Below are 11,739 nucleotides of genomic sequence, written 5' to 3'. Positions count from 1 at the left end.
ACAAATTGTCCTGCTGCAGCCGCCCCACGCTTCGGTGCCTGCCGCTGAATAGGACTGACAGTCTCCGGCTGCCGCTGAATAGGACTGAGTCTCCAGTTGATGTGGAAGAGGAATCTCACGAGAACTACTGACCTCTTGCGAGAAATCCCCTGTAATTGACTTCCGGCAAAGCCGCCGGGCGAGTGGGCGGGCCATTCAGATCGGCTAAGGGGAGCGCATACGGCCCCCGGGCCTGAGGTTCCCCACCCCTGGTTTAAGGTTCTACAGCTGCAATCAAGCAACAAATTAAATTGGAGCAAATAGCAAGGCGTAGCTGTCTGGCCATAACCTAGCTCCAGGAAGGCACTCACCACAGAGGCTGGAGCATAGAACTTCCACTGCATGCTGTTGGTGGCTTCATTACACTGGTTGAAGAGCAAGCTCTGGAGCACAGGGTGCAACAGAGGGAGAAGAGGCAGTGGAGGGAGTAAACTTGCCCTGGATGTCAGTTATGGCGGTGATTAAGGAAGAGACCATCCCAGAGGCAGAGTTTGGTGGATGGAAGGCAAGTTCTAGCAGAAAGGCACCTAACCTTAGTACTGTCTACACTTTTTATTTTTTAATGCACCTAAAATTATATATACCTTTACAATAAATAACCTGTTCAAGATGCTGATTATTATTATGGTATAAAAACAGGATACCTATCTATTTTATACGGCATTATATAAAATCTGGGCACTACTCTGTGGAATAAAGTAAATTGGGGATATTACTATGAGGTGTAATACATTATGTTCCTTATAACAGATTGATCATAATAATTTATTACATATATATATCCTAAAGTGAACCCTAGCTCTATTTCTATGCCTGGATAAAAGAACCAAGTAATTAGGGGGAAAAAATGCCGAGGTCAAAGTTTGGCCACACCCACAATGACAGGAGTCAACCAAATTTGCCATATGCAGTACCTGCAGAAGTCCTGCAAAATCTCCCATTTTTATGCGCACCTCCATACGGGGCAAATAATCTGCAGTGTAGGGTTTAGAATGCTTTTAAAATGCTGATGGAAGAGAGTTCTGTCTGGCTAACTAGAAATAAAACAAAAAATAAATTAAATAAAATGATAAAATATATGCAATAAGGTTATTATGCCAATATATTTGCCAAATCACTCCTTATTTACATTCGGGTTCAGCAAGAAAATGTGTATTTCATACAATAGTTGCAATTCATTGCATAGTACAAAATACAGCACACTTCACCGGAAAACAAAGCCTTCTAAGAAAAGAACCAGCGAGAGGAGGCTGCAGCATGTCTCACCACTACAACAGAGCAACAACAGAATTGTCAAACCGCAGTTGATGTTGAGTCGTCCGTTGCCAATGTTTGTGGATGACTTGTGTGCAGAGTCCAACGTAAAAAGAAATAAAAAAAAAATTAAATATAAATTTATACAGCGAGTCAAAGGAGGATCCAAGTGCATCATGGAAACATAATAAAAAAAGGCTGTTAAGACATTACCAAAAATGTGGACTCTTTAGCTCAGTGACCCATTGATGTTAGTCAGCATAGCACACACTGCCCAAAGCTGATTAGTTATTCCCCCCAAAGACAGCGGCAGAACATTATCAAATATGTGGTACTGCCGAACCCTCTCGATGTCTTGATTGATGCAAATTCTTAGGCGTGCAAGGGAATTGATGTCTTTGTTTAATTCTGAAGATTCCGCTATAGTCTTTTTGGACTTTGGCCTACACCTGACAACTTCTTTGCAATGGGTGTCTTTCATAATCCCATCATCCTTGGTTACTTCTTTCACTTCCATTTTGGCATTTTCTTGGTCTTCAGATATCCCTTCTGTGCTATCAGAGGTGGTCACCACTTCTTCCACTACTTTTTCATCAGTTACGACTTCTTCAGTTGCATCTCCTTCTCCGGTGGAATGCTCCAGTTCCACAACGGCATCCTCGACTCCTGTTGAGGTTGTCACGACCAAGGTCTCCTGGCCCTCTTCGGCAGATGAAGCCAAGATGAACATCGTGTTTTGCTCTGGTGAAGTCTGACTTACCATGACTGTTGCCTCACAACAATCTTTAGGAAAGGCAGCGGTGATAATAGGAGGAACAACCACAAAGGCACCAACTCCTTCCACCAAGTCCTGGATAAGGAAGTCTTTTTCTGTGATGACCCAGTCACCGGCCTCCAGCAACTCCAATATTCCAGAAGATTTTGTGATGTCCCTCTTCGATGCACAACCGGAATACAGCGGGCTTATGAATATAACAGCGCCATGCGGCGCTATGCCGAGCAAACCTTTGTATGTAACGTGATTATAATATATCTGAGAGGTTACACTAGCCTGGTTATTTGTCTGGACTTTTATTTCGGCGCAGTGTAGAGTGACCCGGGCACGAGGATACGAAGCCTTAAAGCATTCTGGCACATCTTGGCAGCCGGCTTCACGACTACGCCAAAGTGGTATTTCACCGAGGACGAGATATAAATAGTGAGCCCACGTGATGACAATCCTGGCAACTCTTATTTGGGACACGTTAAACCGGACAGCCAAGTCTTGGTCGTGGAACCCTTGACGAACTTTGCACAGAAATAAAAAGAACTGGTCTATCTGCGGCATGGCATCTGCTTCGGAACCAGACTCCTTGGCGACGCTTGCGTTTCCTTCTTGCAGGCACTGTTTCCATTTCGCCAAACTGCCTTCGGTTTCGGTCAATGTAGAGAATACAACTTTTAGAGTGCAATAGTCTTTGAATCCAGTATAAAAATTAATAAGGTTCGAGTCAGCTGAGAAACGCTCCAGAAAGAACAGATGTTTTTCCAGAGCAGCATTGCGTTGTTGGAGTCTTGCAATCTCTTCCCGAGCTGCATGGAGCATTTCTGTGTCGGTCATCGGAGGTAAGTCGTAACAGTGGTCCAGTATGGAAGCTGTCATTTCAACTGGTTGGGGTGGCTTGTTATTTTGTATTTGAGTTTGTGAAGGTAAAATTGGCTGCAGAGTATTTTTCCCGGTGCTGTCAACAGGACAAAAAAGATGAATTTAGTTTCTTAGTCCGTCTTAACATATAGCAAGAACCTACAGATAGAGCAGTCAATTACTACGAGATTACAACCAATCAATTCACTAGGAATACGTAGCATTCTTAATGTAAAGTTACTGCTTCCAAGTGGGATACGGTCATTGGGTCTACAGCAAGTTGGTCGACATGGGTCTAAGTTGACCTGGGGTTTTTCACTGTTTTTTGAGCAGACATGTGCCTACAGGCGGTATTTCATGCCCTACCATCCACTAGGGCAGTGGTGGGGAACCTCCAGCCCGCAGGCCGTACACGGCCCCCGCAGCCGGTCTGTCCAGCCCGCCCACCCGCGGAGGGAGTCAAGTACAGGGGAAATCTTGCGAGAACTACCGGCCTCTCGCGAGATTTCCCCTATACTTGACTCCCTGCACAGCCGTCGGACCACACAGACCGGCAATTCTTAAACTGCGGCAGCCGCCGGAGCTGAACAATTGAATTGTTGCTGACCGGCGTCCTCTAGTGGCAGGCACCCAAATGGATCTGCTGGATTTCCATAAGTATTGATCGAGCCCACAAAACAGTACGGAGGCAGACTGAATACATAGACGAGATATATCATGTCAAAGAGATAAAAAGATGGTTCTGTCCACCAGAAGATAGCCCTCATTTTCATTGGTCATCCTCTTGCCATCAAAATGATGGCTTCTCCAATGTACTTTTTCTTTGAGCTGTGACAGATTTTAGCTCAAACGCTCTCCATCCCACCCCCTATCTGCTCCTACCTCCAATCTGTCTTCACAGCTCCCTCTATTCATATCAACCAAGTTAATAGATCAGCATCCCTGCAATAATTGCTTTTTACTTTCAGTTGTGACATCTTTTAGCACACAAAGGAGTAATTTAAACCATTGAGTGGCCTCAGTGGGGGTACTTCACCTCATAGAGGTGATGAGTAGATAGAGATACATCTATATTGTTTGTTTTCTGTGCCCAGAGCCAGTGAATAAGAGCCCCATACTGATGGCCTAAAAACCAATAGCACAATACTAAATGTTAAGTCTTACTAGTTGGTTTAATCTGACCTTTATAGATGCTACAAAAAGGTCCTGTCACAGAAATATTTTAGACCAGGCCTGGAAAACCTGCGGCTCTCCAGCTGTTGTGAACTACACATCCCAGCATTCATTGCCACTGTCTTAGCATTCCCTAATAACAAAACAGCGGAAAGGCATGCTGGGACTTGGAAGTTTCACAACAGCTGGAAAGCTGCAGGTTGGTCAGGTGTGTTTTAGACCAGGGATGGGGAACCTTCGGCCCTCCAGCTGTTGTTGAACTACACATCCCAGCATGCCCTGCAACAGATTTAGCATGGCCAAATAGCAAAAATGTAGCAGGGCATGCTGGGATTTGTAGTTCAACAACAACTGTAGGGCCGAAGGTTCCCCATTCCAGACAATTAACCCATACCATTTCCATTACGAAAGGGTCAATAAATCTGGTGTGCCTTCAACAGGAATATAGCTTCTACACCAGGGGTGGCCAAACCTGTCCTCAAGATCTACCAACGGTGCATGTTTTCCAGGCAACCTGTGGATCTATAGTAGGAATTAATGCAGCAGGTTTGAAAATGTGACCGTTAGTATTGGCTACAGCTGTGCACCAGCTAGGTAACCTGGAAAACATGGACCACTGGTAGATCTCGAGGACCGGTTTGGCCACCCATGTTCTACACTAACCTACCGTAGTAAACTAAAGTGCATGTGGAATTCGCTCCCTTACCCCGGGTTCCTCTTAGGGATGGACATTTGCTCCTCCATCAGCTCATCTGTTGACCACTGGAAGATACATGGCACACTGTAGGGCTTGAGATTCCTTTTTCCCGTTAGCGTCCGGACAAAATCAGATGGCAGAAAATGCTTAGAGCAGACCCGGGTGCAGCTGGACACCTGAAATGAGGACGGTGATTATGGAAAGGCGTCTGGTCAGGTTTCACATACATAAATCACTCACAGCATTCGGATTCATTCCTATTACACCACCACAGATACTGGCGACATAGGACTCCAGAGACCGAAGCCAATTTTAAAAAAGGTGCACCCATAATAGCCACCTAGCACAAGGGTAGGTGTGAGCAGTGGAGTGAGATATAAGTTTCAAATAGGTGTCCCCTGAGCATATGTATGTCACAGAACACAACCCTGGCTACACCAGACGGGCCATGCCTACACCTGTAAATGCCCATTTAACCTCTTGAGTGGTATGGCCAGAAAATGCCGCATCAGGCTGTCCCGGAAAATTTACGGGCATACCACAAATATGAAATAGGTGTGCGCCACCCCCCCCCCCCCTGCATCCCCCAGCCCCCCAATCACCGTGCTCCGGTGATCATACGCCGGAGCTGTTCTAACACCTGCCACTCCCCCAGCCTGTAGCGGCCAGTCATTATGGAGCAGTGACGTAGGCGGCAGGCTCGGGGATGTTCGGGAGCACTCAGGCGCCCGAGTCCTCCCGAGCCGCCGCAAAACATCCCTGAGCCTGCCGCCTGTGTGATGACTGACAGGTGGCAGGGGGAAACGGCGGCCGGGGAGCTCCGGCATAAGGTGAGAGGGGGAAGCTGGTAATGATCTGTGGTGGGTTTTGCTGGGGCAGGACAAACCTGCCCTAGTAGGTTTGTCCTGCCCCAGCAAAACCCACCACTGAAGGGGTTAACGTCCAGAGAGAGAGGTAGACTAGTCGCGCACCACTCACAACAAGCTCAATTTTGTAGAACTGCAGATGGCACTGAATCGGGCCCACGCTGAGCAGCGGCATGCTGCATCCCAGTAATACAACATACCATGCAAACAGCAGGGCCCTCCTTCCTCCTCGTATGACTGTTTTACCCAGTTTGTTCTTTCAGTGTTGTCAAAATTTGTAAAGCCAAACGAAATCTGCTAGGCTATATAAGAAACTAACTAAATTATAAAATAAACACCCACCCTCCTCAGCAGGTGCCCACATGGCTGCACCTATAGGGTTACCATATACCACTTTATACATTGGGTCAATTTATAAGTTATACAGGTTCTGGGGCTGGCCGCCTTCAACCTACATTTCCCCTGACAGTAATCTGCCCCAGAACCTGTGTAATCCATGAGTGCCCCGGTTGAAGCCTGTATTACCTTAAAGCTGGGACCTGGCTCCCGCCGGATCCTGTTCAGCCAGTCCCGGTGTCTCTGCGGCTCTACATGGAAAGCGGGGATCCTGTGGAAGGAGATCTTCTTGTCCGCATTGTACCTGGAGTCACTGTTGCAAAAGGGGACGCAGCAGTGGTAGGCAGCCATGGGGGCACCGCCAGCCTAGTGCATGCCTGGCAGGGGTGACGCACAAGGACCAGGGCTGGTGACAGGTCCCCCCTCCATCAACCTCAACCCAGATACAAACTTGCTGCCTGCCGGGGCGCTACGCACTTGCGGTATTGCTATCCCAGAGAGCGTTCCACCACCGCGCATGCGCAGAAACACTTCCGGTTCCCCCCTTCCCTGACGCCGGCGGCATGCGTGCTGCCCGCTACGTCACGGCGTCCGAATGACACGCTCCCTTTCCATCCGGGATTCGGAAGCGTAGTGCGCGTGCGCCGCATCCATTTTTTTGGGGGGGTCAGGAGGTCACCGACCTGTTCTGTAATGATCTGTCTCTGACTGTTAGAGGCACCATGATACTGAAGTCCAAAACCCGCGCTGCTCCTCCACAGTGTCCACACTAACATGGCTCCTGCATTGCTATGGTGGAAGAAAATGTCAGATATTTTATAGTTCCAGCAACATCTGTCCTGTCATGGCAGTGTATTTTATCACACTTCTGCCAGTATTTAGCCATTATCTGAGTGGAAGTGACAATAAGAATGGCCACCACCATTGCACCTTGCCTATCATCTAGTGTTGCTTGTTGCTCTTAGATGGTTTGTGACATGGGATACTGTTTGCTGCGTTAGAATTGTAATCCCTAGCGAGGGGTAGCTGTGCCAGTTATATAACACTAAAGGTCCATACACACGGAGCGGCTTTTCCCCTGCCGGACGCTGTCAGCAGGGGGGTGGATGGCTCTCCATAGCACATCGCTATGGAAAGCTGTCCACAAAGCCACTCATCTGCTGGTAATACCAGCAGGTGAGCGGCGGCTGGCAACGATGATGCAGGAGCGTGCAGCAACGCTCATTGTCGGGCCGTACACACTGGGCAGTGAAAGCTGCTCAGACAAGAACACGGAGTGGCTTTCACATGAATGTCACCCAGTGTGTGTGGCCCTTAAGGGGAAGATGTACTAAGCCTTGAAAAGTGGAGAGTGATAAACAACAGCCAATGAGCTCCTCCAATCAGCTGTAATTTTTTTTAAAACCCAGCCTGTGACATGGGAGGTCAGAGCTGATTGGCTGGTTGTTTATCACTCTTTTAAGCTCAACCCTTCAGTGGTAATCACAAGAATTTTTGGGGTTATGTTTCAGTGCCCAGACTGGCAAGCCCAGAAAATTCTCAGGATTGCCACTGCTTAGCGCCGGGCTCTCTCTGCTCAGCCGCACCTCCACCCCCCGGCTGTTGTGTTACAGCCTGCGGCGCAGGGTTCTGACACGCCAGGGGCAGGGCTAGGCAGCGCTCCCTAAAAAACAACAACACACCACTGAAGGGGTTAATACATCTGGCCCAATGGCCGGCTATGCTTCTGTCACAGCTTCTTACTCATTGAGATGCCCATCGGCTGCTGCGTATATCTACACCATTGGACAATGCACCAGCCCCGTAGTGTCTGTCAGAGCATGGCAGTTGGTGCCAGTACCAACCAAACATTGCATATGGCTAGCTGTTACCTCACAGAAGCGACTCCCAAACCGCCTCTCAAATTCATTCTGCTACTCCAATCCGCAACCATAGCGACACATGCAGATTAAAAACATCAGCCGCTCACATCCGAAGTTAATGCTGTGTAACATTTTTATATGGAGCAGCTTATATAAGACATATCAAAGGCAGTATAAGCACTTGTGAGTTGAAGAAAGAAAACAACACCCAAGGAGTACTATAGGTTGGAAAACTTTTTGTTCAGCCCACAAAATGGCTGCCTCCACTGTTGTCAGACATATCATCGATGAGGTACACAACTACTCTCATGCGCTATATGTTCAGTTTCAATGTCATATTCCCCCTATATTCATACTGCTGTGAGGGTATGACCCTCTGGGGTTTACTAAGATGGGAGTTTTATTGAAGATGGGATGTTGCTACGAGCAACCAATGAGTTCCTATTTTGTATCTTCTAGATGGTGTTAAATAAATAAGTAGATTCTGATTGGTTGCCCATAGCAACATCCCATCTTCAATAGAATTCCTATCTTAGTAAATACTAAGACTGTTGGGTGTGGTATGGGGGTCCGACTGTGGTCCAACCGTGGGGCGGGTGCAAAGAAGCTCCTTGCAGACTCAGTGGCTCGCCACAGGTTCTCTTCTCCCTCTATGGGGGTTGACGGTCAGGCTTTTAACAATCGGGATTCCAATGTCGGACTACTGACAGTCGGAATCACGAGTGTCAGGAGGTCATCCGACACCCCCCGTCACCATTCAAAGCTTCAACTGTGAATGGATCAGAACGGGAATGAACCCTGGACCAGAAAGGCTTCAGTCATCAAACTGGGTCATTCCAGAGCTTGTAGCGTCCAGTCCGGTGGGGATGCCTGTCCAATAGAGATGAGGAGGGAGAGATGACAGCCTCCATGTATGGTCCAGGATGTAGGGAAAAAAAACTGGAACAGTCCGGACCATACAGAAAGGTGTAATCTCTCCCCGTCTCCCAGGTGACAGATGTCACAGGAACACCCCCCCCCCGTATAGTTTTTACTTTACCCGCTTCAACTCTGGTGATTTCTCAAACCTAAATAAGGACAATTGGAGGTAATGCACATATCAACCAATCAAATTCTAGCTCTCATTCATCTAAGAGTCTTTAAAACGATAGCTTGATTCTGATTGGGTGCTATTGGCAACACCAGCGCTTGTTCTCCTTAGCCAGTTTATCATAACTGCCTAGTCTGAGGCCCAGTCATTTGAACAGAGGAACAGAGGGCCCTGCACGATGTTGGCTCTTCATGAAGACAACACCAGCATTGGTCGTTCTGTTCCCGCTGCCTCGCCATCAGTTTTATTTTAAAAAGTGCATCCCAAAGAGCGGGATGTCATGCTGTGCTGATGAATGAGAGGAGCAGCAGCGACTGAGGTACTGTGAAGGGAAGTGGTACTGTATATCATGCGATGGCTGGCTGGGGCTAGTTACAAAAAGGTGTGGGGGGACTCAGTGGCTCACGCGGGGGGGTGGGCGGGGGTGGCTATGTAGCTTTCTGCATACTTAAGCCCCCTGCAGATTTGATCGGACCCCGCGTGTTTGCACAGGAGACTGATGTTGCTGCCCTGCGCATGGTCTCATATGCAGGGCTCCTGCACTGTCAGCATTGCACTTGCACAGGGGGCGGTGCTCAGACATGGCAATGCCCAGCGTTTCATGGGCGTCCCCATGCAAATACTGGGGATTGCTATGTAAATGCAGCAGTGATGCAGTGTGCCAGGGGCAGGTGGCTGACATCACATGACCTCAGCCACCCGCCCTGTCTTCGGGCCGGAGCCTGTAAATATGACACTCTCCACTGACTTATATTTACGAGCCCAGGAAAAATCATTAATTGATCGCAACCATCGAAAGATTTCTCCTGCTGCGCGCACAAATGAGGGGATGTGTTTTCGTAACAGCGTCGGGGGGTCCGGGCACTCTGACTCGGTAAGCTACAATCTTCGTATATTATCACCCAGGACCAGCTCCTTACTGTACAGGTGGAACTGCTGGCTGAGCCTTGTCCTCAGTATGCTGTAGCCCCATGTGGTATGTTTCAAATATTTATGTACTGGGAGTTTGAAGTTTAAGGCATTGGTAAAATGAGCGAGTAAACAGGTAAGTCTTGGCTGATCCCTGCAGACTCCTTTATGAGATAAGGAGAGCAGGCAGAACATGGACTAAGGGCAGCGGGTTGAGCACAGGACAGATTAGACAGCTCTTATGTGCTGGAATGCAGAAGGCATAGATCTCTTGCAGGACTAAAGCCTGATCTATGAGGAGAAGGTTTACTGAAATGTACCAACGACACAGTTCCCATACCACCCATAAGGATATATAAACCTAAAATTCACATATCCAAGGGGATATTAGAATGGAGTCACAATGCGAGAAGTGTGGAATCATCCATTCACATTAGACATGGTCAGTGGACAAAGTTCTCCTCATGTGGGGGCTGCTTCTGGGACGCATTCAATGCTGATATTTGTATCTAACACAAGGGGCGAGTTGATCTATGTGCCGAGCTGATATCACTCAGCGCTGCACAAGCAATGTGTGTGCTGAGGGTTCTGTCACTGCTCATGTTCTCTTTAAAGAGAACACAGGCGATGACTAGATATTGGGGCATACACAGCGATTTATGCTTCATTTCATCGCCCGTGTGTGCGACCCATAAGTCATTACAGTTCCACAATGTGCATGCACAGAGCGACGTTCGCACAGCCTCAGAAAAGTATCGTACGTTCCTGGGCAGAGATGGCCCTACTTCTGGGCAGAAGTGGTAGCAAACATCAGATAAACCATTACTGGCAGTGGAGGCCATGCTGTGAGCGAGAATGTACACCTAGAATGGGTCTGGTGGAAGTTCCAATGGTAGTGACTGAACAGGCACCAAGTGGGATGTTACGCCTGAAGGTGCACCAAGGAAGCGTCACAATCCTTACACCCTCATACACGCGCTTGTATACAAGGGAAGGACAGACACTAGCATTAACATAATGTGACTACAGCAGAAGATAAGAAAGTAATCACCGTAGTTACTCCTCAGACTCAGCCTCCTGCAGTTCAGTTCTTACCTGTTTACAGCATCCACAGAGACCTGTTCAGGTTCGGTTGGGCTTTGGCAGAATATCCACTATTTACTTCCATTTACACAGGCGGCCTCAACACTGTGCACTCAGTCGAAAGAATGTAGAGAACACCAATCCCTGCTTGGGGGCAGACCCATCAATTGGAGAACATATGGGGACTACACACGTAGGGATTTAAAGGCATTTATCTAAGCAATCTCACCAGATGTCCCTACATTGCTCTGTGTGTAGGGCATGGGCGGATTTAGGGGTGAGGGCTCCCATAGGCACTACAATAATGGCCACCCCTCTGCCTAATTGTATTATTTTTATTGATTAGTTATAAGCCCTCATTTAATTGCAAATTTAATATAATAATAAAAAAAGCCAACAACTGTAACTTTTTAATTATGTATACATATTTACTAAGTAGGACCACTTACAGGGGCAGTACATGCATGTCCTATTCATTTACACTCTATTCAGGATGGAATATGGTACAGTACAGTGGATATTTTGCAGTTACTGGTACATTTCAGGCTAACAGTACTGTCACATGCATCCAAGTGCCGCCACCAAACATGTGCCACCCCTAGGCACGTGCCTCACGTGCCTAATGGGAAATTCGGCACTGGTGTAGGGGTCATAGTGACAGGCGGTGCCACTGCCGAGCAACTAATACCCAGCACGCTGAATAAATCTAGTTAATAGGCAGGGCCAGTGTTCTCAGCGGAGTTGAGCAATTTTGAGCACAAATCTAGCGGTGTCACTGTGTGTAGGCCTCATTAGTCATCTCCAAG

General features: G+C 47.8%; 1 protein-coding gene across 1 annotated transcript; it reads right to left on the bottom strand.

Moving 5' to 3' along the window:
• Positions 1 to 1,101: 1,101 nt before the first annotated feature.
• On the bottom strand, positions 1,102 to 6,565 carry LOC146049480 (uncharacterized). Its single transcript, XM_083166023.1, has 3 exons — positions 6,179 to 6,565; positions 4,797 to 4,963; positions 1,102 to 3,014 (listed from the first exon to the last, which is right to left on the bottom strand). The coding sequence occupies exons 1-3, from the start codon at positions 6,338 to 6,340 to the stop codon at positions 1,523 to 1,525; spliced, it is 1,821 nt and encodes a 606-aa protein (XP_083022149.1). The 5' UTR covers positions 6,341 to 6,565; the 3' UTR covers positions 1,102 to 1,522.
• Positions 6,566 to 11,739: the final 5,174 nt, after the last annotated feature.

This window comes from Crinia signifera, chromosome 12 (assembly GCF_055691185.1).
Source record: "Crinia signifera chromosome 12, ASM5569118v1, whole genome shotgun sequence".
NCBI classification, from domain to species: Eukaryota; Metazoa; Chordata; class Amphibia; order Anura; family Myobatrachidae; genus Crinia; species Crinia signifera.
This window is presented reverse-complemented; position numbering and strand designations above follow the sequence as displayed.

Coding starts and splice junctions, on each gene's coding strand:
- LOC146049480 (XM_083166023.1), bottom strand. CDS start 6,340: ATGGCTGCCTACCACTGCTGCGTCCCCTTTTGCAACAGTGACTCCAGG. Junction 4,964..6,178: donor AGCCAGGTCCCAGCTTTAAG/GTAATACAGGCT, acceptor TCCTCATTTCAG/GTGTCCAGCTGCACCCGGGT. Junction 3,015..4,796: donor ATCCCTAAGAGGAACCCGGG/GTAAGGGAGCGA, acceptor TCCTGTTGACAG/CACCGGGAAAAATACTCTGC.